At 42.2% G+C, this 26,946-nt stretch overlaps 2 protein-coding genes across 6 annotated transcripts in view; one reads left to right on the forward strand and one right to left on the reverse strand.

Moving 5' to 3' along the window:
- MAEA (macrophage erythroblast attacher) overlaps positions 1 to 8,945 on the reverse strand; it is a 44,982-nt gene extending 36,037 nt beyond the window's left edge. Inside the window, exons 1-2 of one of the 5 annotated variants that reach the window (XM_015862573.1) lie at positions 7,784 to 7,895; positions 802 to 896 (exon numbers count right to left, since the gene is read on the reverse strand). Coding sequence is in view for 2 of the 5 variants with exons in the window: in XM_015862571.1 (XP_015718057.1) it covers positions 7,784 to 7,852 (69 nt within the window). In the remaining 3 variants the exon portion in view is untranslated. Of the gene's footprint in view, positions 1 to 801; positions 897 to 7,189; positions 7,214 to 7,783; positions 7,916 to 7,938; positions 8,062 to 8,850 lie in introns of those variants that run through there. The other 4 variants (XM_015862576.2, XM_015862572.2, XM_015862571.1 and 1 more) reach the window with 4 other exon arrangements.
- A 4,640-nt stretch (positions 8,946 to 13,585) lies between these two features.
- The window catches only part of CTBP1 (C-terminal binding protein 1), a 195,851-nt gene continuing 182,490 nt past the window's right edge, over positions 13,586 to 26,946 (forward strand). The window contains exon 1 of the mRNA XM_015862567.2: positions 13,586 to 13,601. The gene's annotated coding sequence lies outside the window, so the exon portion shown is untranslated. The remainder of the gene's footprint in view (positions 13,602 to 26,946) is intronic.

Here is a 26,946-nt window from a genome sequence, read left to right on the forward strand (position 1 = left end):
AGCACAATGACCGAAATGCATCCTTCTACTTCGTCCCAGCTATCCTAAAAACACACGTTTTCCTGAACTACTGAGGTGTTGAACTGCATTTATTAGAGAATTTCTAGAAAGCCACGGGCACACGATTGTATGAAAAATAAATCTAAGTCAAAGCAAAGACGAGCCTTTACCCTCCCTCAAGTCTTGAGCCTTTCAACTCCAGTTCTCAAACTGATCTGCTCACAGACTGAATTCCTTCTTCACTTGAACTGTTTGAAGCCTGAAGAGTTCCGCATAACAGGAGAAACTAAATCCAACCAATCTGTCTGGACAGAACATTAAGAAAAAAATGTTTCTATTCCACAGTGATTGCATATAAAATCTACCTCAATTACAGCTATCATTTAACTATTGGAAATTACACAGCAAGAATGATACTTCAAGAATTATAATTTTTAGTAAAAGAATAACCTGTTCCCCCTCTATTTGATTGAAAGATAATCAGGTCCAGGCTGATAGCAGTACTAACTCATGCAGAGAACTTAACTATAAACCCCAACTTTAATGATGCCTGCATGAATCATCCTCTTTTTACACTAATGCCTCCCAGCTGAAAGCAAGTCAAACTTCTGGCCACAAAGAGTGAATTGTTTGAGTATAGAAATACCTACACAGAGTATCTCTTCTAGTGAATCCAACCCTGGGCAGGAAGGAATTTGCAATGGATTTTTAAAGCTCTTTTGAGGTACATCAAGTAAAGTAACACTAGTGGGAAGTACAAAAAAGGGAAGATTTAAGAAAAATAAATAAAAAGCGTCCTACCAGATTAGATGGGGGAAACCATTACAGAGCTATGCTCTCCTTTCAAGGGTCACAAAAATGATGTGCTTCCTCTCAACTGTGTTAGCTTATAGCACCTGCAAAGCACCAGAGAGCTGTGTGAATTTACACGTCTTTAAGTCAACCCAACAAAAGATTCTCTGTGGTATAAACAAGCTTTTTCAAATGCAATATATATTGTGCTTGTATACGAAATTAAGCCTAACCATAGACAAGTAGGGAAGAGAAAGCACAGCTGATTAAATGATCTCAAACAAATACAGAAGCAAAACCAACTTAGTCCTACTTTATGCAAAGGAAAAGAGGAAGAAAAGGAACATACAAGATAAAAAGAATTATCTCCTAAAGTTTGAAAATAAGCAACATCAAGAGGAGGTAAACAGAGCAAGGAAATACTTTTGAGCTTTAAGATGCTTCCTTGATACCAAATTGCTTACATTCAACAACAAAAATTACACATGGTGCCACTTCAAACATGAAGCAGAGCACAATAAACTGTATCAAGTTCCCAGACAAGCCAACAGCACAGAAGCATTTCTATGCAGAATCACTGAAATCCTTAATGTTTATTTTTTATTTCTTCCTCTGGCTCTTAGATAATTCGAGAGCTGAATTGGCATCATTATTTCTCACTCAACTCATCCAAAATGTAAATTATATCATCACTCATTCACAGAATGAATTATTCTGATTCATGGCTCTTATCAATCCCTCGTAGTGATATTTCTTTCTGTTTCCAGGCAAAATTAGAAAATTAAAAGAAAATTAAAAGAAAGGAGAAGCAGCATATATCCCAAATGAGAGGCTCAGAATAATGGCTGGATTTAGGCTGAATTAGGTACAAGTGTGAATATGAATTCTTAAAAAGACACAGATCAAAAGAGAAAAAATAATTTCACAAGCCTTAAATGCAGCTGTAGATCACTTGGATTCTTTTTAGAAATAGTCTTAAAAACTTTTTTTTAAGTATAAAGTCAAATAGTTCTCCTTAGTTAAAAAGGTCAAAGAAAACATCACCACAATATCTGAAGCTGCTACTTCAATACAGTAGAGAATTAACAGCGAAAGATCTTAAACTGTTCATCTGCTACATATTTATTAAAAAGAAGCAATTACCCTAAATATTATCCATTCATATAAACTGCTAGTCATGTATATTAGTAAGTGTTCATTAATATACGTAAGCAGATTTTGAGTAGAATCTCCAGTAAGTTTAACCAAAGGCTTTATAAAGATGCTGTATGGTCAGACAGAACTGACTTGCATCCCAATGCAAGGTTGACAGCCATGTTAAGAGTTCTGCCTCCAGCCACACTACGGGCACAGACAGCTTCTCACAACACTGGCTTACAGCTACAATCTTAAACTCACACCTTGGAGGAACGCTCTTTGCTCTCCTCCTTTTAGGAGAAGAAATGAAGCATTCCTTCCCCACCAAAGCAGCAGCCAACTGGACAAGATCACACAGCAAGTCTGCACTCTAACAAAGTCCCTTTTCTTTGTTTAAGTCCTTCTTTATCCTCCAAATGTTCGTTCATTTTACTCACAGCATCAGCTCTTTAAATAAAAGTTGTCACCCTCCTCCTCCACATTTGCACAGCCACGAGCCTTTAGGCTGGGGATCCTGGCTTTGGCCTGTCTGCTCCCAAAATAACCAACTCCAACTGAAGTGACAGCATTGCACCTAACATATAATTAAGGATTATTGGCTCAGCAGACATCTACCAGGAAATACGAACAACCAAAGGTCTACTCAATAAGATTACCTGTATTACTTCAGTGCTCACTGCAGCTCACACCTCAAGGCAATGCCCAGAGTGCTCAAAATCAAAGCTGAAGCGAAGCAAGCGTAGGATGTGAAACAGTTCTATTATTGGGTGCCATGATAAAGATATCCTGACAATAAAACCTTGCTTCATTTAAATAGGCAATAACATATGTCAGATTGGATTAGGTAGCCACTGATACAGCCTATTTCACATTCTGTATGAGCAAATACTTCTGTAGGGTGCATCTCTGGGCTGTTCCCTATGGGAGACCAAACATAATGCAAGCGGTTTCTGAAGCTTATAAGGATTGATGGATTTTGCTAGCAAGCCCTTTTAGAAATTACCCACCTGCCACAACTGCTTCCCTAAGCTTAAGGGCTCTAAGGTGCACCATCACACTGCTTAACACAGGAACTACTGAAATGAAAGATAGAAGAGGGTCAAAGAAAAGAGAACTGGCTCTGGGTAAGTCCCCAACATCCAGCAAAGGTTCCATTCCTATGACAGAAAGTGTCTTCTTACCACAACAGCTTCCAGCAACAAACCAAACCAAAATGATATCTCTGGCTCATGGCTCCTTACTGCCTTAATTGTGTTTTCCTCCTGCACTGATCACTTGCAAATGCATTTTACAGGGAGTTGGCAGGGGTGGAAAAGAGACCAAATCCCACAGGAGCCAACCCCTACCCTCGCTGCTTTCCAATGTTAAACTCTCCCTGCAGTCACAGAATTGTAGGGTCCCCTGCCAAAGCAGGCTCCCTACACCACGTCACACAGGTAGGCGTCCAGGCGGGTCTTAAATATCTCCAGAGAAGGAGACTCCACCACCTCCCTGGGCAGCCTGTTCCAGTGCTCTGTCACCCTCACTGTCCCAATACAGGAAGCACACTGAGCCAAGTGCAGCAGAGCAGCAGCACAAGGCGTCACGCCTGTTTGCTGGCATGCAAGCACGATGTGTTGAAACGGGAAGTGCATGGTTCAGCAACATACTAATGCTTGGTATGGATATTTAATGCATGCTGAGTGAGTCAGTGCAGCCACTTTGAAGAGTGATTTAGTGTGAGATACAAGCACTCACACCAAGTCAGCACAGAGCTCACTGACTGCTATAGCCAGCTTCAGCCTTCCACCTGAGGAGCGTTACAGTCAGTTACTGATCAACAAGCAGCAAGGAACTTGTTGTGTAGATACACTGACAGTGCACAAGGCATTCCAACTGTTCTACTTCTGCCCTCGCGCTGTCTGTACCTCTCTCACTGAGCAACTTCTGCTGTTGTACATTCAAAGCTTGACACTGCATTGCTGAATACTTCTGTCAAAATACAAAGCTATGATTAAAACTAAATTCTAATCACGCAAATAAAGGAGAAAATAAACTTTTCTGTTTCAGCAGGAACAAAAAAAGGTTGACTAGAATAAACTGTTGTCTTCACTCAAGATTCTACAAGGGTTTAAGTGCACCTTTACAGTCCGCAGGAGACAGAGAATCATAGAATTACCCAGGTTGGAAAAGACCTTGAAGATCATCAAGTCCAACCGCAACCAACATAAGACTTGAAGCTGCTCATATGCCAGATGGTCGTGCTGCTGCTCAGAGGGACCTCAACAGGCTGGAGAAAAGGGCAAAGAGAACTCAATGCAGTACAGAGGGAAACGGCAAGTCCTGCACTTGGGAACAAACAACCACAGGCAGCAGTAACTATTGGAGAACAACCGGCTGGAAAGCAGCCTTCCAGAAAGGACATGGGAGTCCAGGAGGACAAGCTGAATGTGTAACAGTAAGAGGCCTTTGGAGCAAAGAAAGCCAACGGCACCTTGAGAGCATGGCCAGCAGGGCAAGGAAGGCGAGCCTTCCCTTCCACATGAATTATGCTCATCTGGAGTGCTATAACATGTTCTGGGCCTCCACTATAGGAGGGACACAGCAGTGTGCACAGAAAAAGGCCACAGCTTACCAACAGGTTGGAGCATCTCACACATGAAGAGAAGCTGAGAGAACAAGGATTGCTTAGCCTCGAAAAGAAAAGGCTCTGGGTAAATCAAATCCATGTGCATTAACACCTGATGGGGACAGGAAAGAAGATGGAGACAGACTACACCTCATTGGCAAGACAAGAGACAGAGACAACAGATCTTCACTAGGAGAGTGGTTAGGCCCTGGAACAGGCTGCCCAGGGAGGTTGTGGATGCCCCGTCCTTGGAGGTGTTCAAGGCCAGGTTGGACGGGGCCCTGGGCAACCTGATCTAGTAAAGGTGTATGTTTGGTGGCCCTGCCAGGCAGGGGGGTTGGAACTACATGATCCTTGAGGTCCCTTCCAACCCGGGTCATTCTGTGTGATTCTGTGTGAACAGGCACAAAATGGAAGACAGAACAACTCCATGTAAGCCTTTTTTCTTACATTCATAACATTAAACAAGCATCAGACCATCATTTGCCCATGAAGACCAGGCAGAACATGCCCTGAGCAACCTACTCTGCCCCCACTTTGAGTTCAGCTGGCTGCAGTGACACTGTGAACTCAGGACAGAAACAACATATGCTTCCCTCCCCTGTGTTATCTGTTCCCCTATTAAAAGATCAGGTAGACACGGTATTTCCTTGAGAAATTAACATCTTATTAAATCCGGTGCCAGTATTCCCCTAACACAGCTGCCAACAAAAGAAGCCAATCAGCAGCATCGAGATGATGCTCAAGAATTCTGTGCTTCCACAGCTCTCATTTTGATCAGCTGTTTTAAAAAGCAGATAGCTTTAAAATACCACATCCAACCCTCAACTGCTGTCAGTGAACAACCCTGACAAGAGTATTTTGACACATGACCAACCCCTTCTTTAAGATGGAAGATCCCACAGTTTTAGGGTCCTATTCCATTTTAGTTCAGTTCAACAGCTCCTCTCACTGCTGAGGATACAGATGAATTATCGAGCTTCTTGTCATTACTTGTTTATTAGTGCTTCACCAAAGAACCACAATAACAATGTTCACATTCATCCCTTTTTAAACCACCAGCCTTCACGTTATATCCCTCAGACGAAGGCTGCAAAACTCCTGATCAGCAGCCTTCCCTCCCCCCCTTCAGATTCCACAGCACTTTGAATGAGGAATAGCTGGCGGCCTTCTTGTCCTTGACAAGGAGGAGGCACATGGAGGAAATACTCGAGCATTATTTTATATGCTTAAATATCTTCTCTACGTTCATCTGAAGAAGTCAATTTACTCCTCCTGAGCCAAACTGCTGAACAACAGCTGAAGCATTTCCAGTCCTGCAGCAGCCACAATCCAGCAGTAGCGATGCTGGATGTCAGTTTTAAGCATGCTTTCACATGGAAGGCACCGTGTAGAACATACAGAGCTATTACACAATCACTGCCTAGTGATGTCGGCATGAGGAAGCCAGAGGGAGAAAACAGGAAGGATATAAATACAAGTCTATAATCTTTGATGTTTTCCTCACATCAGGGAAAAAAATCACCAGTATCCAAAACTCCAAGTGAAATATCTCAAGCCACTGCACTGGTGATCATAATTAAAAGCACAAATGGCCGTGTATCATTTCACAAACCTGGAAATCAAATCTCCGCAAAGGCTCAAGTCCAGTGGAAACTTTTAGCCACCTGTGTCCAAGTGGAATTTGCAGTCAACATATTCCAGCAGACTTGAACCTTCTGTGATCATCTCTCCCTGTTGTTTCTTCACCTTGACTGCTAAAGTGTTTTGATACACGGCTCCCAGTTAACAGCGTTTAAAAGGACATACAGAACAGCTCTGAGCAGACATTGCTGTGGCAGGTTTCTTAAGCAAGAAAACGCTACTAAAGATCAGAGAAACAACTCAGCAGTCGAATGGGTGCTGGGAAGAATCAATAAACAGCAACCTCCCTAGGAAATTTAAAGGGCGTCTCACTCACTATTCAGCTTCCCAACATCACAAACAACATTCCATTCTTCAATGTATATTTTTGTTCTGATTTTTTTTTTTTTCTTTTTTCAGGGCAAAAACAGGCTTGGGGAAATGGAAGAATTAGTCCAAAACATTCTCCAGCTTTTAAATGGCTGGCACCTTGACAACTCATCTTAAGTCACAACCAAGAAAACAAGAACTCCCTGATCTTTGCTGCCAGTAATTTTTCAGGAATGTAACAGGCAGAGCTGTGATAACAACTGGAATAAGGCTGAAACGCAGTTGTAAAACGATCTTCTTAACTTTAAGGGTCTTCACATTGCTGTGGAAAGTGCTAGAGTGCTCTCTAAATGCATTGCAGAATTCAGGACTGAGTAACAAGGAAACAATGATAGAAAGATGATTTTGCATCATGTAAAATGAAAATGGAATCAAGATTTTGTTCTTCTGTTTCTTGGAACTAAATGAAAACCGGGAGGGTGGGGAATGAGGACATGCACAGGAAGAACACAGCCAAAAAGCCTGCCAAACAAACAGTGCTCAAGGCACACAGGACTGACTGCGTGAAAGTGCAGCGTGATCTCAGCATCACAAAGTTGAGCTGCAAAGCACCTCCTATACGTGAAAAGCTGCTGATGCACTGTCCTGGGAGATGCCCAAACCAACGTTCTGCATCACAGCTCCTTCCCCCAGCCGTACCTATTAATGCGGTGCACCTCCTGTACACACCACCAGACTCCAAACAAAGGTTCCCACTGATTCCTACGAGCATCACCCTTCCAGCTCAACAATCTGAGGCGATGACCTCAATGCTCAGCCCTGAGCCCTTCAATCCCTTCACCACAGCGATGGCCAGATGACAAACCACCATCCTTCAGACACAGCACCTTCAGGAGCGCTCCACGCTTCGGCTAACCATTATGACTTGGTGCATATATCACACAGGCCTTCTTTTTATTCACTACATTCGCTCCTTTTTTTGTGCTCTTTCCACCCTCAGGGAGGCAGGGATTCTCCCACCCCTCACAGCACCCAGCATCTCACAGTATCAAGCATCTCACAGCACCCACAGCCCCCACCCCAGCCCTCAGCCCTGCCCCTTCCCCTCAGCTCGCTGTATTCCAGGCACGTCTCTCTGTCCTCGCAGCGAGAAGTGGAGGAGGAGAGAAGCCATGGTGGAGGGCTCCACACACACACACGGCTCGCTCAGCCACATCGGGAAGGCGAAAAGGGAACCGTGGGACCCCCCGTTAAAAGGCAAGAGCCCTCCGCTCCCCTCAGCCGGGCACCCACCTTGAGAGTGGGGTACTCTTGCACCTTCAAAGTCATTGAGAGCTGAGCAGCTGATTCCTGCACCGCCATCTTGGATCGGGCACCAGCCTCCCTCCTTCCTCCTCCTCCTCCTCCTCCCCCGCCCTCCCCAGCGCGGAGCGGAGGCAGCTACCTACAGTGCGCGCGGCATGCCGGGCAATAAAGGCCTTCCTCCGCCCCATCACTCATAGAGACGGAGCGAACCAACGCACGCCCACTCCGCTCCCCCCCCCGCTGCGCAGTGGTACGCTCCGCACAACGGCAATGGCGGAAGAGTAAGCGCCTCTACGCAGACCAATGGAGGCGGTTGTTTCACGCGCTCTGTTTATGAGGTTTTATACCGCCTACAGTTTGAGATGCCGCGCTTGATTGGATGGCGCTGGGGGAAAGGGCGGGGCTAGCTGGAAACGCGGACAAATCAAATGTCTGAGTTGAGGATTACGGCGCTGGGATAGGCGGGATGTTTGGATGGAGTAGACAGCGAACCGCCTACTTCGAGTAAGATTGGCATTCTCCTCGCCCAATCAAGATCTCTCATTGATGTAAGTAGGCGGGGCTTAAAAGTAAATTTTGCCGGTGACTTGGAACGGCCGTTTTAACACACTACGGGAGGGGAGGGGCGGGGGGCGGAGCCTAACAGGGGCGGGTATTGACAGACAGCAGCCCCACCCAATGGCGTTTCGTCACTCAGCTGACGGACGGGCAGCCGAGCGAATGGGATGAGCGGGCAGGGATAGAGGGCGGAGCAACGCTCCCGTAGTGCGGCTCTGTGCATATTGGCCGGCAGGGAAGGGAGGGGGCCGCGCTTAGTGAGTTCCGTGGGGAGGAGAGAGCGAGTGAGAGGCAGTGAGGCGGCGGGAAGAGATTTAAATAGCGGACACAGCGTGAGTCCCCTTCCCCTCAGCTCCCTCAGTCCCCTCAGCTCCCTCAGCTCCCTCAGCTCCCTCAGCCCGACCCGGCTCACCCTCCCCATTCCCAACCCGTTGTTTAAGGGGGGTGACCCGCACAGGGGTTTGAGGGGAGGCCCCGAGCCCGGCGCCCAGTTTTACCGGTGAGAGGCGGGACTTTGCACCGGGTTTGAGCTCCGGGTGGTCCGTCCCGGTGGGGTTCACACCCTCAGCGCTCCGTATCGGGGCCGTTCTGCTTCCACGGGGTTTGAGCGAGTTCTTAGAGCGGTCCCAATGAGGAGCGGCGGTTACGCGAACGGACGGAGCGTGCTGGGCTGGTGCCGTGGCACTGGGGGGACCCGACCCTGGTTGTGTGACGGGGTGAAGGCCCTGGGAACTTACACCCAGGAGGGGAGTAAACTCTTGGAAAGGGCTGACAATAGCAGGACACGGGGAAATGGTTTTAAGTTAAAAGAGGAAGATTTAAGTTGGATGTTAGGGGGAAGTTCTTCACTAGGAGAGTGGTTAGGCCCTGGAACAGGCTGCCCAGGGAGGTTGTGGATGCCCCGTCCTTGGAGGTGTTCAAGACCAGGTTGGACGGGGCCCTGGGCAACCTGATCTAGTAAAGGTGTATGTTTGGTGGCCCTGCCAGGCAGGGGGGTTGGAACTACATGATCCTTGAGGTCCCTTCCAACCCGGGTCATTCTGTGATGCTACCATAGCGGTTTTCTGCTTGGGAACGACACTGCTCCTCAGTGTCCCCTGTACAGCCTGCAATCCGGCTATGGTTCTCCCTGAGGCAGCCCTGGGGTCTGCAGCCGGTGTAAAGCTGATACCTGCCTGTATGGGACAATGTTGTCGTGTTTTCAACTCACTTTCCTAATCTCTGCAGTTCTGAGATTTCCAATCTGCAAGAAAACGAGCTGCTCTGAATGTAACGCCTCCTGTTTTACCGTGCTGGTAAAGCCAAGACATCAGAGGCGGATGTTGGTGGGATGGCATTAGGGGTCGAACCTTCCCACCAGTATCCCGTTACAGTTTGTTCCCGCGTGACAGATGGCAGCAGAGGGGCACTGTGACAAAATGGTGTCTGACATGATGGTGTGCATGAAGCGAAGGTGTGTCAGTGCATTTGTGTAGAAAGAATGGCGCCCGTTGACATTCATTGATGCTCACTGTGTATTCAGAGACCAAACAGTGGGTGTGAGCACTCGCTGCCTCTCTGTGCTGCATTTCAGTGCTTCACCTCTGCTGGTGTAGATTTTTGAGCTTGGTGCATAGTCTCCTATTCATATGTAGCAGAAATCCACATGGCTAATGGTGATGGCTGCACTGAAAAGAAGTTCTATAGCTGAAAATCTGTGCTATCCAACAGTTCTCTTTGTATCTGTTGTAGTTTCTATAGAAATATCTTGGAGGCGTTACTTTTGGAGTGACCAACATCTATATACGAAAGCAAATTTCTAGGCTTGAAAGAGTGAGCTGCTTTTCACAGGTGTTTGTTCTTTAGGATGTTTGTTTCTTCATTTCCAGCAGACGTGGGCCTGGCTGCTCCTTCCTCACACATCGGCTGGTGGTCATTAAAAGAGATGTGTGAAGTTGTGTTGCCGTGTGTTAAATTCTCTTTTGACTGCAAACTGTTCACTCTCAGCTCCCCCCCGATGCTGACCGTAATCAGCAAATATATGCCTGAACATAACGTGCCAAGCCCACACCAGGTGCAAAGTCTTTGTTTAAAAGGTTTATTAGTAAATCCATTTGTAGCTGTTGCACCTGGGATTAAGGCTCATGTCCAGGCATGATCGTGAGGCCAGATTCTGCGGGAGGGTTGGTGTAAGGATGGATCTGCCTCCTCTGTGCAGGGAATGGTTTATGAGAGCTCCTTGAACTGAGCACAGTTGTAGCCGCATTTACAAGCATAATGCTGTGGCATTCTTCCTGTTGTTCCAGTTTGCTTTAAATATTCTGTAAGCTAATATTTACAAGGAAATCTGCTGTTTAATATTCTATATCGTTGATGTTACTGAACAGCTTAAGGTGGCCGCGCTTTTAACTCCTCAGATACGTGCAGGCACTGAAGAGGGGAGTCTTCCTATGTAATTTGCCTACTTGTGTAGATATTTGTCCAAAAAATGTGATTCATGCAGGTTTTTCATGTGTAATGTCCTTAGTGGTCCTTTCTGTTCATACAGTAGTTGTAATGTAACACATGTTCTATGGTTAAAGGCTGTGTGTGCTGGCTGTGTGTGCTGGCTGTACCTGTCTTTAAGCTTGGGAATGACTGGTGATGCTTAGTCAGGCATTAGTAGCCAAAGTTAAAGGGCTTTTCTTAATGGAACAGATGGCCAAGTAACCATCATGTCAGAGAAAACAGCATGTATTCCGTGTATTCTTAGTTTAACACAAGAGGGAGCATGTCTAATCTTTAACCTTTAAATATTGCAACTTTGGAGAGGAAGCTTTAATTGTTGAGTGTCAACTAATTGATGTTGTAGGCTCCGTGTGCAAATATTGATACAACCTATTCGTATTTCTGGCATGTTTTCAACTTTAGGTTGCAGCTGTTGATTTATAATACAAATGCTGGCCCGGTAAATGTGGAGATGAGAACTAAACTAATGAGCTTTGGAACTTGTTAAAATCTGTAGTTTCCTGCTGAATTTAACAAAAATATTGATGGTTGTTTCTATTCGTGGCTATGGTTATTCATATACAGAGGTTGTACTTTGTTCTTTAATATTAGGTTAATAAATGTCTTCTGCTTAACCTACCATAGAAAGTTATCAAGCCCAGGTTTAATTTAATTAAGTTCGGTTTAATTGCCAGTATGGCTTTGATTTTACAGGTCTTGTAAATTCTACTACACTCTTCACAGATAGGAAACACAACTTTGGATCCATTAGGAAGCTTCATATGCTGCTTCTGTGTATTTTTCTTTGTCCCCTAGTGGTGTCAATGGAATGAAAATCAGTTTCCATTTTGTATTTCTTGCCATTGTCCGGTTGAATCACAGTCTGTTAATGCTCATTCTCATTTAGCATCTTATCAGTGTATTTAGTCATTAGTTACAATTAAGCAGAGCATACAGAATCCTCCAGCCTTCTTTGAAGATTAATGCCTTCTTTAAAGGCATTTCCTCTCATTTTCCACTTTGCTTTGGACTGACAGCCTCCACACCAAGGTGGCAGAAGGAAATCTGTATTATCTTGCCAGGGCAAGTTTAGGTTGGATGTTAGGAAGAACTTCTTTACAGAAAGGGTAGTTAAGTACTGGAATAGGCTCCCCAGGGAGGTGGTTGAATCACCATCCCTGGTTGTGTTTAAGAGCCGTTTGGATGTGGTGCTCAGGGATATGATTTAGTGGAGGGTTTTTAGAGTTCGGGTTCTGGTTATGCTGCGGTTGGTCTTGATGATCTTCAAGATCTTTTCCAACCTGGGTAATTCTATGATTCTATAATGTGGAAGCAGAAGCTTCTGCAATGTTCTGCTGGTCGGTTAAGAGGTATATGAGATATTGAGGACCTCATATTTCACATTAATCTTCTATCTGAAGAACAGAAGTTTAAATTTATATTTTTTAGCCTTTACTGCATACCTAATAAGGTGTTAATATAGAAATAGCTTGCCTTCAAAATACACACAGTGGCTCATTAGTGTCAGTAGGACAGAAGTGTGAGGTGACTGATGCTATTTGCAGATACCTTGAGGTGTTAAAGAGTTGTTAGGGTTTGTAGGAGATCTATGAGGATTTGGGAATAAGTTCCTGGAGTGTTTTGAGAGCACCTTATTGGGAGGATCATCGCTCTGCTGAGTTATTCACGGCAACAAAGCGTTCATAAGGGGCTGCTCCTCATAGATGGATACAGTTTCTTTCCCTGTGATAGATACAAAACAGAACTGCAGGGTCAGAAATTCACCGAGAGCCTTTCCATGAACTAATGTTGATCTGCTGTGTTTTGGGGGGATAAACGAGCCCTTCTGTATCAGTCTGAAGGGGCAAAACGTACACTTGGGTTTCTTGCCCAACAGTCTTCGTCTGTTTTACACTAAAAGAAATGACTGATGTGCAGATCAAACACGTTGTTTTCTTATTTTAGCATGAGTGCGAGGACACTTGGCTTATCAGAGGAAGGTGCAGGTGTGCTCAGCAAGCAGCTCAGGTTCCAACATTGCTGGATGGATGGGAGCTGAACCTTCAGCGGAGGCTGTGGGCAGCCCAGCAATGTGAGCAGGCCATGAGAAGTAGCAGGGATGGAGGAATTATTCCATGCTTACACAAGGCAAATTTCAGGTGTCAAAGGGATTTGTGAATTTACTTTGATTTAAATACACACATATATAAATATATAGACAGAGGGGGCCAAAATACACAATGTAGATAAAATGCTTGTGAAATGTCATTTTTAAGAGCCTTATTTACATTAAAAAAACACCACCACCACCACTTGGGATGTGCTGCAGTGATGAAAGTGCTCAGCCTGCTGCGCTCCTGTAACTTTGTGAGTGATGTGGATGGGTGGGTTGGGATGCACAGGGGAGGGGGTTCGCCTTGAAGCCCCCGTTGTAACCGTGAACACTTTTGTCGCTGCTCTGAGTCGCAGCCCCTGAGAAGTGGGGGGGCTGAGGAAGAAAGTGCTGACACAGCCCTAACTACGGAGCGGTGCCCTTCGTGCTGCTGCGGCGATTGTCCAGGCTGCGTTGTCTGCTTTCCTGTCATTGTGCCTCTCGTTGCTTTAATTCAGGGCATTTTTTAACTTTGGGAAAGTTTGCCATTATTTAAAGCCCGGAGCGGGTGGGAAGAGCAAAGCGGCGAGGCTGGAGGAGCGGGGACTTGTTCATCTCAGCCTGATCTTGTCAGTAACAGCCGAGCAGAGGGAGAGGGAGAACAACTCCGGCTGGGGCAGCGCTCCAAAGGTTTGTCTGTTGTTTTTCTGCCGAAATTCCGCCTCGGTAGCGAAGCGTTCGGTCTGCGGAGCTTTGCTCGCGATCCTCGGGTTCCGTAGTTGCGAATATGTGCGCGATTCGGGGGCTGTTTGCCAGAGAGAAGCTTTTCCTGCTTGTGTGTGTGTGTGTGTCGGGGAGAGCGAGTGTGTGTTACGGTCGGGAAACGCTGAAGAAGAAGAAACCCTGTTGGTTCTCCATGCAAATGACCGCTTCGGTTGTAACAAAAGCCTTGATGTTGAGCTTGGAAAAATGATCTGACAGTGTAACAACCCCAGGCCACTTTCGCCATGTTTTTGTTTATTCATGTTTCATTCCGTTTGCCGTCGCTATCGCCCAGATGTTCCCGATTTCCCCGTTTTTACACCGTTGTGCCTTTTTGGAGTTAGCAAGGAAATGCGTGCAAGAATGTTAACAAAACGACGAGGTGTTGCAGATGTTTATACTTTAGTTCTTGCGCTCGCCGATCCTGGCAGAGGGATACCGTGCATATGAAGGAACGTAAGAAGCATCTGCTTTAACTGGCGAGCTTGTAATTTCCAAATGTGCCCATTGTAACTTGAATATTCGCATAAACAGATGAAGTGAGCACGTTCCCGGTGCGGTGGGGCCGGTCCAGAGCTCGTTTGTTTCCTAGGGAGGGGAAAAAAAAAACCCACAAGGCAGCGAGTAAGAACGAGGAAAGGAATATCTGTGACACAACATGTATGCTCCTAGATAAACTCCTGCCATCTCCGAGTGCCTTTAAATATTTGAACAGCTTCTGTTAAGTCAAATAAAATCGGTTACCATGAGAGACAAAAAAAAGTGTAATGGAATAGTTGGGCACACGGATGAAAACCTGAATGTCAAATTGCTTCAGAACCATTCCAAGAATTGAATTAGGCTGAAAATCTTTTTAATAACAGTCATAGTAACACGTTTAAACGTTGGAGCTTCTGAGATCCTGGAAAACAACACAGTACAGAGACAGCAGAGGTGGATGGCATGTTCTCTTGCGGTTGCATAAATTGAGATGTAATCAGCTACTACTGATACTAAAATCAATCCGGTTTTAGGATTTTATGCTTGTTGAACGTATCAAGGCACACGTAAATAAAAATCTTTAATCTTAAAGGACAATGATTCAATGTCCGGAGCCAGTGGTTAAATCAGATGTGGTAACTATGGTGAGAGGTAAAGTTACTTAGCCTCTCGCAGACCGTGCATATGTGGATTTCTTTTTGTATAATGGAGATTAAGGAGAAAAGGATTAAGAGAATCTACAGAGAAATTTTGAGCAGGGGACCTGTAGCCTTGCTCTGGGAAATAGCACAGAGGAGGCTTTTAGAACAGAGGCAGGATGGAAGTAAACACTCCCGTGATATATATTGATGATAATTCTAGAAAGGAATCTTTCTGCTTGGGAATATCAACAGCAGCTCACGCAGGAATGAAATCAATCCTCTCCACATGAAAATAATCCTCCTACTCCAAGAAAAACAAATAATCAACACCCAGCGTAGATCTCTACCAGCATAAAAAACAGGTGAAGTCTGATATTCTGAATTAACTCATTTTAGGCTATTGCAGAATAAAGCAATATTGATTATTTGGATTGCGTGGCGTTCCTGTTTTCCAACACACATCTGATACGTATTGAGGGTTTCTTTGAAAAACTTCAAACATGGTGGTCATGTGAAGTGGGAAAAGTAAATCAGAGTTGACTATTTTAGCCAATAAATATTGGGGGAGTGTGAACTGCAGCCAGAGAATCATTGACCTTGTTTCTGGTTTTCCTTGAGTTGAGAGGGTGCAGCATTACCCTGGGCTTTCCATGGAGGAATTTGAGATCATGCTGAGGAGGATATAGGTAGGATCACCATGCATGCATGTAAGCTGTGTGTTCTGGGAATTTCTTGGGTTACAAATTAATGGCTATTGGGAATACATAGGAAACAGAAAGAGGAGAGGTCAGGCTTCGTCTCCAGTAGGGATGTACTATTTCTCACTATTACAGTGTAGAGACGTGTTGGGAATAAGAGCTGTTCAGCTTCCTAGTCGCTGAGGTTAAAACTTTCAAGATGTTAGGCCTTATATTAGAAGCATCTTTGATTTATATATATATATATAGTATATATATAGTATATATATGTTAAAGCTCTGAGTTTCCCCTCCCTGCTAACGTAGTGATTGGAAAGAAAACCTGTTGAAGTCCACAGGAGATCTAGGAATTCAGCATAGTTCATACGCTTGATGTTAAAACTCTGAAGATGTTTGTGGATTTGCTAGGAAACCTCTTTAACCCTTTGTGGGTCACAATCCCATGCTTTCCTTTCTCAGCTGTTGGTGTGTTATCAGATACTGTTCAGAAGAGCCCATTCACTTCTACAGTGCTTCACCATATCATACATGTGAATGGAACGTGCAGTTTTGGACTTTAGGCAAACTGAAAAAGAATAGGCCCAACTGCACTGTAATTCACATTGATTGTGAATCTTTTTCACAATAGAGACCAGAAATTTTATTCGTTTTTTTCTTTTTAAATTGTTGTTCCTTGAAAAATATTAAAACACACAGAATGATATTATGCCCTAAGTGGGAGGCAGAGAAAGAAAAGGATTCCTTATTGTTGGAGTGAGGGACAATAGTTTGCTTTTTTCTTTTTTTTGGAATTGACATTAAAATGGAATAAGTACATTGTTATAGCATTAGTAATCATTATTTCTGATGAAATTTTATATTGACACAAAAAGCTTCCATACACTAGAGCGAAACTCAGATCTAGCCGCTGATGCGTGATAATTAACTTAATTGTTCAATGTGTTTTTGAATTGTTTTATCATCCTCTATGTGGCCGTGCTGTGTATTAGAGATATATGTAAAGTTCTTACAGTGAGAGTGGGGCAGGTTTCTTCTCACTAGTGGCAAGTCACAGGACGAGGGGAAATGGCCTCAAGTTGCACCAGGGCAAGTTTAGGTTGGATAATAGGAAGAATTTCTTTACAGAAAGGATAGTTAAGTACTGGAACAGGCTCCCCAGGGAGGTGGTTGAATCGCCATCCCTGGTTGTGTTTAAGAGCCGTTTGGATGTGGTGCTCAGGGATATGATTTAGTGGAGGGTTGTTAGAGTTAGGGTACTGGTTAGGCTGCGGTTGGACTTGATGATCTTCAAGGTCTTTTCCAACCTGGGTAATTCTATGATTCTATGTATGCTTGGTAAGTCACGTTCAGGACACTGTACAGCCTCATGGATAAGACAGTGAAAGTGTCTGCTTTGCTATTGGATTGGGTCAAATCCATTCGCCTTTGTTCAGTGTCTTACTTCAGTATCTTTTGATGAAATTTCGATACAAGTATTTTTGTGTTAGAGGGACCCACGCAACCAGTGCATGGTGTTTACTCATGGAATGCTTCAATATTTGCAAGAAAAGTCATTAATCACTAAAATAAATGTATAAATCACCAGTTATTTCTTAATAAAGTGTATCCAGGAAGAATCCCAGGGATAGTGCTGATTGGGTATTTCCAGAATATGGCTCTTTCTGAAACTCCCTAAGTAGCTGGTTATCAGGTGGCTGATTCACACCTTAATATTGAGTACTGACAGAGTATCAGTCTCTTAATATTTAAGGCAAGAGATGGGTCTTAACTGACTTGCTCAGCTGTTCTGCTCAACTTCTCAACCAGAAGTGTAGTTTTAGCATCATCTTAGGATGCTGGGGTGGGATGGGGAAGGGACACTCTATTTCCCCTATATTCCCTATTTCCCTCAGCTTGTGTTAGCTGAGGAGAGGGAGCTTCTGGCCTTCTCAGCTGTATTTGAAGATTGCAAAGACAAGAAATTGAGAATTTCACTGCACACAGCTGTGTTTGTGCTCAAACAGATCAAGAGTTTCACTTAAGTCACTGGATATTTAGAAGTTGACTGAAGGTTTGCAGGATTAAGTTTTACAGTATTTATTGTGTTCTGCTTGTATGTGCAGTGGAAACGTGTGTGGAAATCCTTCAATGCAATGCAAAGGTTGAGCTGTTTGAAGCTGTTTGAGAGATGATTCTTTATTTTCACTTCATGTAAAGCTATTTAAATGGGTTTCAGGTGCAGTGTAGGGTGTATGGAATAGTGAAGTGCTAGAAGAATGTGAAACAAAGTTTAGAGAGAATTAGAATGAACTGTCAGCCCGTACAGGTTATTCATCACAGTTCACGGTATGGTGATTTGCCAAGGGCTGATAAATTTTATCAATAAAACCTTGCCTGAGAGGAGCAGGTAAATATTAAATTGAAGGAATTGTAGTTGGAAATACAAGTTGCATCTTAAAATTCCACTGTTTCCTTCACGTGTTTCACGTGTTAACCTGTTAGTACCTTCACTTACTACAGTTTGTATTTTGTTACTGGAAATGGTCACCTGCTGCATTCTGTTCTTGGGTGCAGTTGAAATAGACCCAAACACTTGAAAATACCCTTTTGTTGTTTGAAGAGTACGTTCATTCTAAACAAATCATCGGAATCTTAAAAATAAAACATCCCCACCAGTTTTCCATTTGCCAGGAATGGTTTTTTTTCTCCATCTGAAGAACAAGGCAATATGGCTTAGTTTGTGAATTTTGTTTATACAGTGATATTTTCTCTCTACGCAGTGCCTGGAATACGTCTTAAAACATAAATAATAGGATAAATAAAAGTTTTTGTATCCAGTCAGCTTCTGTTTATCTTTCTCAGTAAGAAGTGTAAGTAAGGAGAAGGCATTTCTGGCTTTGAGAAACTGTGTGCCCTGTCTGGAAGATTCGGATGGTTCTTAGCTTGGTAAATCTTAGAACTACGACTGTTGATGGTTTCCCTTTAAGACAATAAAGATGGGGTGTGTTTTCTGTGGAAATCATTACAGCTATTGCTTTGTTGTTAACTCATTTCTCTGCCTTTCTAACTGTGCTTGGGGTGCGGAAAGGTAACCGGTGAGGTTGTGAACCGGTGATGCCTGTTGAGGTTGGAATAACATCCCTGTATTTTGCAGGGAAATAATGACAGTTTTAAAGCTTTTGTGTGCCCCTTTTTCTTATATCTGTCCTAATCTGCTGCCTTTTCCTTGTTTTGGTGCCTGGTGCTCCTCCAAGAAAAACATAGCACGGTATTTTCTTACATCTTTAACTGCCAAATGTATGTGTGCATGGATGCAATCTCTTGTTGTTGTTTATGCTGCCATATGACAGAAAAATAGAGGTGGAAGTCAGTAATAAATTAATAGATTATCTGGAGTACTTTTAAGCATATTATCTTTTTGTTGTTGTTTCCTTTTTTTAAGCATCCACTCTCCTTTTACCCTCCATTGCTGCTGTGAGGGAGTGATATCAGTGTCGCAGCCATTCTGGCTTTTCAGCGTAAGTGATGTGAATTTGATCTAATGCAGTTAGTATATCATTCTTCAGGCCCTCTGGTAGGAATAGATAGGAAAAACAGAAGCCATAATATCCTCCAGTGAGAGCTGGGAGAAGGTGACCAGTGGAATTCTGACAGAGGAGCAGTTGGATTGATCTGTTACACTTGAGCCTATTGGCTGATGTGCTCACCCATGATCTTGGCTCAAAAATTAAAGATCCTGTGGCAAAGTATCTGGGGAAGAAGCTCTTAAGAAAGCTGCCATTTCCCATTCTGCCCAGTAACTGTGGGGGCAGGAAATTGGCTCTGCAGATTCTTACCCCATGGGAAGTCAAACTGAGGAAAGTCACGATTGTGGTGGGGTCATTGCTCTATAAAAGCTAAGCAGATTAAATCAAATAATCTATTTAAGATAAAGTGTATTACTGTGAGCCCTAAATTGTTAGGCTGGTGAAGATGTCAAAAACAAGATGACATATTCATTCCTGTAGGAGCAATTTGAAATCTAACTTTACTGATCCTGACATCACTATATCAAACCAAACTCTCTTAGATTTTGATTGTAGGTCAAAGTTTCTGGACCTTATTGATACTTATTTTGAAGGGACTTAATTAAATGCAGGTCTCACTGCTTTCTACTCCTGCTTCTCCATTTGCCCATGAAAGAGGACTGTGGAACTGCTGGAAAAAAAAGAAGTTCAGAAGATATTCCCTGCTTCCATTGAGAAGGGATGGTGTATAATTCTGCAGAGGGCTGGAAGTGTTATAAGTAGAGAGTAGTGTAATAAGAAAGGATAGTTTCAAGTTTCTCTGTAGCATTGTACTGCAAAATTGATAGGCACTAAATGAGGAGATATGGCAGACATTTAAATCAATGTTGAATGTCATTTAGAGTTTGGAATGCTTGCTTGTTCAGCTCTGATTTTCACTACATCTTTTTTCTTTTTTCTTTTTCAGTTTTATCATGATTTGACAGTGTTTTGTCCTACACCCATATATTCTACATATATGATTATTATTATTTGTAATTTAAAGCCCACAGCGATAGCTTTGCTGCTGGTCACACATTTCCCAGAAATGCCAGTGAGGTTTTCTGTCCCTTTGGATGTATTCCCAGTAAGGGCAATGCCTGAATAAGGTAAAGAAAGGTACAGCAGTTTTTAATCTTGAGGTGATAAATAATAGATTGTGATTGTCTCGATCCATCTTAAGGTAAATATGGAGCCTGTTAGCGAGCTGAAGATGTAGGCTGGAGTTTTCTGTGTGGAGAGATATAAGATAAAATGCTAAGCTGACCTTTCTAACACATCAGCAGCACCTTCTGATGAAAACTGTGACTAGTCCTGAGAGTTCTTCAGTGTTTGTTCACTTCTGTCTCATTAAAATACTTGGTGTTTTCTGTTCCGGTGTTGTTATTCTGTAAGTATTTTTCCATCTTCATAATCATGGTGGACAAGATTATTTGAGTACCGATAGTTGGTGATCCTCAAATTGTTTGGATGATGGTGCAGCCTAAAATCTTTTCTACCGATTTAAAAGCATGAATGAGATATTGTGATTGTTGAAAGTTAATGTTGCAGTGTACAGAGCACCAGACCACATGAACAGCTGGGCTGCTGGTAGTGTTTTCAGGAAGCCACTTCTCTGTACGTGTGCCAGCCTGGTTCCATACTGTTGTTTGCTGTGGATTCTGACAGTATCTCAGGATCTTCATAATAAAACATCAGTGTTGGAAAGCAAATGATCTGGGCATGAAACAGTGGCTTGTTTCATACCTTGTGCCAATTTCTTTCAAGTTTTTCTTGAAGTTAGAGCTCTGTTCCATGATAAGTTGATTATCTTGTTGTTTTTTTTTTTAGAAATTAAGGTGGTGTTTTTGTCTGAATTCTTAACTGTAATATTTCATTCCTTTGTAACCTGGGAAGAGTATGGTCTTCATTTCATCATTTAGCTTTACATTTAAATTATCAAATTGTTTTAGCATTTATAATCTTAACTAATGGGTTCACAGAGCACTTTTTTAGTGGTACAAGAATCAATTTCTAAGCAAATGCCCATTGCGGCTTCAGAATCCTTTCCAAAATTGGTAACTGACATGAAATTGATTGTAGATGGTAGTAACCAAATTTCTTCACATCTGGAAGAAGCTGTTTGTGTATTGAAGTCCCCAAAGCCAAAGTGTACCTCAAGTTGTCATCAAGACTTTTGTTTTTTGAGCCAACAGCTATTTTATTGTGAGTGTGGAAAAGTCCCTTTTGTTAATAGGCCGTTACCAATGCTAACTTAGAAGTGACAGTCATTATCATTGCAAATAGTAACCACTGAGTATTTGATGGAAAACAACCAAAGCAGGCTGTTAACTGCCAAGTGGTTAAAAACATGCGGTGCAAATGTTAATTTGTCCTGTCATCTTGGGTAGTTAGCATAGCATCTGATGTGGTAGTAAACCTGTTTTTCTCTTTTTTGTTATTAACAGTCTTAGTGTCTGCTTTAGAGCTTTGGAATCACGGAATTATAAGGGTTGAAAGGGGCCTCTGGAGCTGATCTAGCCCAACCCAATGAAAGGCACAGCGTAAACAAGAAGTATTATAGACATCAAATAGATGTAATAAGAATTGTTTGAAGAATGTCTGTAGAGTTATGGTTTAGATTTGGTGCACTTTGATGACAGGGATGTTACGTATTTCTTCAGTGCAGGACTGCAGTAAAATGCTGATCTTGAAATAGTGTCATGCCCAGCTACTTGTCAAAATAATCTGTCCAGATGTAACAGCTGACATTTCTCTTTATCCTAATGACTACATTATTTAGTTTCACTGCTTTGAAAGTTTTCCACAGTTTGCAGCCGGATTCACATTCTTTGAAATCAGTGTTCAAACTGACTGCGGGACTGACAATAAAAATACATCTCATAAAAGCAGCGACATACCACACTAGGTGACAGTACAGCATCCTCTTACTTTTCAAGATCTGTGGACTAGACAAACTCAAGGTTAAATAAGACTGAATTCAGTTTAATTTTAAAAAAAAGGGAGAATATTACTGTACAGTAACAGAGACATTTTGTTTTCCATGTATGCTGATGCTCTAGGGAAGAATATGATTTTTAAAAGCCAGCTATTACAAGTGATGAAACAGGTACATGCACAAAATGAGTAATGTATGGTACAAGTGATGTATCAAAGAAAATAGTTTCCAGCAGTTTTTTCTTTCCAGTTTTATCTGTTACCCTTGACAGACTGTACTCACAAGCAGAACAAGCAAACATCCTGTCCCTCTTTAGTCTTTCTACCAAAATAAATAACGTTACTTTCAATCAAATACATTTTTCTTTAAGTCAAAGAAAGACATGTCATGGCTGTTGGCAGTCGTGTATTTTCGGAGCAGACTTTCTGATGAAGGCTTCCCTCGTCAGGGTTGACTCTTGTGTAACTAGGAAGGTTATACTAAGTGCGTGTTGGGGAATTTCTGCTGTAGTTCTTGTGTGGGAAAAGAATTTGTCATGTTGCCAGCTGCACAGCCCAGAGCCAACAAGAATCTGGAATGTGAATTGACAGGCCGAAAGCTTTCATTGTTTGGGTTTTCAGAGATCCTAAATACAATCCAAGAAGGATCTTGAGAATTTTCTGTTTTGAGACGTGTGCTAAATCTTGTGTGAGATGAATCAGAGTTCAATCAATACAGAATTCATATTTATGATGTCTTATAGATCAGTTTTTGCTTCTCCTGGATATTACATCCATCTTTTTTTTTTCTTTTTTTTTTTCCTTCTGAGTATGACTCAAGTAATAGGAGTTGGATTGACACAGCGAGTAGTTGAAGCTTGCAAACATCTTTCTGGTAGTACAGATTCTTAAGTGTGATGTGGATGGACTTGAACTGTAAGTGGTGCATGTTGGAAGTACAACAAAAGCCCAGTGGATGTGCTGTGCTTATCTGTAGTGATATCTTTCATGGACTCCAATGGGGGTTGGACTCAATGATCTCTAGAGGTCCCTTCCAACCTCTACAGTACTGTGATTCTGTGACTAAACAGGCGTGTGCAGTTGTGTTTCTGCAATGCTGCATTATTCAAACAAAATCTACCTCTTACTTTTTTGTCATGCTAGTAAGAAAGAAGGTTCAGCATTGTAGATGTGTCCCCCATAGAGGCTTGGAGAAGGAAATTTCAATGGCTCTCTGCTCCTTCAGAGCAAGTGTGTCATAGTCAAAGAACAAATAAACTCACCTTAGTTTTGACAAATAATGTGGGGAGAGGAGTAAAGATGACTGAATGTAGTTTCATTTTAACTGTGTGCCCTGTAATATACTTCAGATGTAAAAGCAGAATAACAAAAAAATGATGTGCTGACAGTTCTCAATTTTCCACTTTTCAACTGTAGAATGTCTTCATTGTGGGTCATTGCATCCATATGGGTTATGTTAAGAGTTGTGCAATGATATTATTATTCACCAAAGTATTTTTCTTCTTTAAGTATTTGTGAGAGCTCTGAAACAAGGAGGAGTTTTGAGAGCGTGCATCTCATTCAACTTGGAAAAGTAAACTTCATAGTTAATCTTATAACCTTGAAACAAGCATTAAATTTAGTTCTAGTTCCATGTCTGTTTTTCATCTTAACTACTTATTTGGGTGAGGTATTGATATTGAGACCCTTGGGAAAAGAAAAGAGTCAAACCCGCAAATGTCCTGAAAGTTTGTGTTAAAACAAGGGTCTGATGTCATGGAAATGGCTTGGAGCTTCTGGACGGGTCGCTTATTGCTTCTAGTACAGATCTTCAGATGGCATTTATTATATTCAGATGGCAGAGAATTTATGAACTAGAAATGACACTGAAATTTCTGTTCTGCATTCAGTTTGTCATAGAAAACTTGTCTTATCTGATGCTGACGAAGTCATGGATTAACGTGATAGTGACATTTACATGACACTTCTACCTTTCTCTGTGGATTTAATGGATTTGGATTCGAGTTGATAAACTACAAAGATGGTTTAGACCTGAAAAGTAAAAGAATAACTACTGTATTTGCTCTACATTTTAGTAACTTTTGCAGCACAGTTGAATGCTATCAAGCCATAAAAGACATAGTTGACATCTGTTTGGTATTAAAACATATCCACTGATGCTCTTGTGGCTTATTCCTTCCAAAGCCAAATGTTTTTCCTGCACTGCTGCTGGAATGAACAGGGAAAATTTCAGTGATCTTTTGTGCTGGTGTGACCAAGTAATCGCTGGCATGAAACTGCGATAATGCCTTCAGGATTCTTGTGTATTCCCTCCCAGTTTCACTTGAGTTCTTCTTGGTAGGTGTCCAGAAATGTAGGGCTGAATATCGTTGAGAAGTCAACAAAAGTTAAAGCAAACAGCTTTCACACAGGAGTCTGGCTAATAGGCCTTTCTCTCAGACTGAACAGGCAATAATTAGGCCTGTTATGTACAGTTCTTTAGGAAAATTCAGACTGAAAGTCTGAAAATTATCTACCAAAGAAGTTTTCAGTTTTGCTTTAAGCAAACTGTCTGGCCTTTTCTATTTCTCTATGATGAATTGCTCTTAAAAGCAGTGTTTTTTTCTGACTTTATTTTGGGCAGGCGTTTTATTATTAAGGCAAAATTATGTAAATTAAGCTGTAAATGAAGAAATACTTTAAGATTCTTTGAAGACTTTTTGTTTGCTTGTTTGATGGCGCTTTGTAGTAGTCTGGATTTCCAGTTTCTTTACAAGCAGCAAGATGTGCGATGCATTTAATTGCTGTGTGAGCTTAAGTCTAGAAAATCTTGACTTGGAGATGGGAATAAAAGGAGTTAATCTGAAGAGGAGCTTGTGAAGGGCTGAAGTAACAGCTTTCAGGTGGGCAAGAAGTTGCTGAAGGGTCATGGTGGGGAGTACAAGAAACGATGGACTTGGATCTCAGGATGAGTCAGTCAGTGAGATTGGGAAGGGAGTGGATGGACGACCCTTTGAGCTCTCTCTTCCAGTTGTTTTTTAATTATGAGCCTAAGAACAGAATAGCACAAGCATGAGAAGTCTGTGTATTTGTCACTTTTTTATTGTGGCTTGTAAGGAAAGACAGAGAACTCCTAGTCAACATTCATCTTTGTTTTTTCATTTTGGGCGTGTGTTCTGTGGCAGTGAACTACCAGTGCTAATTAGCATGTTTAACTACTTTCCAGTATGACTCTGTGAGCGTTATATTCCTTCCATTTGCCAAGATTCAAGTTGTCTGTTCATTTCAGAGTGTTCTCTGACACTTGTAATGTATGCAAGGCCATTAGTATGCAGCTGTTTAGCAGCACCAGTCAATGAGTTGGGGGGATCTGTGCTTCGTTTTTCATTGCTTTTGAAAAACTGTCTCTTCAGAACGCGCCAGCTTTTCCTTTGCTGTGATTTGGCCTTTTGACGATTGGAGGGACAGCTCTGGAGCATTTCCCTCCTGTGGGTTTTTTAATCTGGTGTGGCCTGCTATTTTATAAACTCTCTAAGTATGTTTGAGTAAATGCTTATTCAGCCCTCGTGGGTTTATTCGTGACTATATCGCTGAAGTATTTGGGAGTTCATTATGTTCATGCTTCCACATGAATGAAGTTGTTTTCTCTGAAAGTAGGGTTTTTAAAGATTTTTTTCTTGTTGATTTCCAAAGCTGTTGACCTACTGTTATGTAATTGTGCAATTTCTCCTTATGTAATAGAAGTTCAGCACTGGAATATATTCTTGCTCGGCCATGTGTGCTAATTCCCACTGCTGTGTCTCCAGGAGGTGGGTGGGATTTCAGGTGCTTGGTGCAGGCTCTTTTCTGTTTGCACTCTTAATTTTTGTTCCCACTTATAGATGGGAGATTTAATGAGAAAATGTCCAAGTATCCTCCTGGCGTAGTGTAAGACACCAGCAGAAATTCATTAATAGCCTTAGGAATTTACTGGTCCACCTGAAAGTCGTGCCCTAAATTGTGATGGTTGGATTTATCTGTTCACAATAAGAAAAATTCTTCCTACAGTCTTAGGATGGAAAGAATTGATTTTGTCCATCTCATGGTGTATGTACAGACAGCCTAAAGTTACCCTTGAGAAACAGTAACTTTCCTTTCATTCTTCATGGCCCCAGGGCTAGTTGGTGAGGCCTAATTAAGTTGGATGTTAAGAGGCCCACCTACAGAAACAGTCTGTTGAAATTGGTCAAATGAACTTTAATTAAAAGCAGGCACCCAATAATGACTGTATTTTTTTTAAGGTTCTATCTGCTACAAATTTATGCTCAAGTATTTTTTCCCCCCCTTTTTTTTAAACAGCAGATTCACTTAAAAAGTGCCTGTGCTGAAATGCATTTACTTGGTATTTGAAAAAAAAATCAAACTTTTGATGTGGAAATAAGTAAATGTTGTTTAGACTGTGTAATTTGAACTGTTCATTAATCCAAATGTTTAATAAAACTATTTCCCAGACGTTTTTCAGTGCCTGATGGGAAGTGAAATTCTTGAATTTTACCGTAGGAATTAAGAGTTATTTGAACTTCTAAGCTTGGTTCTTTTTGTCTGCCTCTTCTTAAAGGTTAATTCTTCAGAACTTCCTTTTGGACGGCTTGAAGAATTGTGTGCATTCTGTTGCCAAAATAGCCCATGGAAACATGGCAGTGCTTCATGTGGTTCTGAAACTGAAAGCAAGGCATTGTGGAATGCGCTATGTTAGCATGGCAGGGCCTGGGATTCGTTTGGTTGTTCTCAAATTAATCAAAACTGAATTCTTACACACAGAAACGACTAAAGCTTTTAAGGTGTTGGGTATTTTTTTTTCCCCTTCCTCTCTTAGTTTGGTGTTTCCATAACAGAAAGCAAGTTTCTAGATATCCACGTAAGTGGAACCACTCATCAAGATAAATCAGTAGGATATGTTGCATCTTCTCTTAGAGTCATAGATTTCCTTAGCTCTCTGTTCCAATAATTCATTACTATGTTCTGCATTCAGAATT

The sequence above is a fragment of the Coturnix japonica genome, chromosome 4 (genome assembly GCF_001577835.2).
Source record: "Coturnix japonica isolate 7356 chromosome 4, Coturnix japonica 2.1, whole genome shotgun sequence".
In the NCBI taxonomy this organism is placed as follows: Eukaryota; Metazoa; Chordata; class Aves; order Galliformes; family Phasianidae; genus Coturnix; species Coturnix japonica.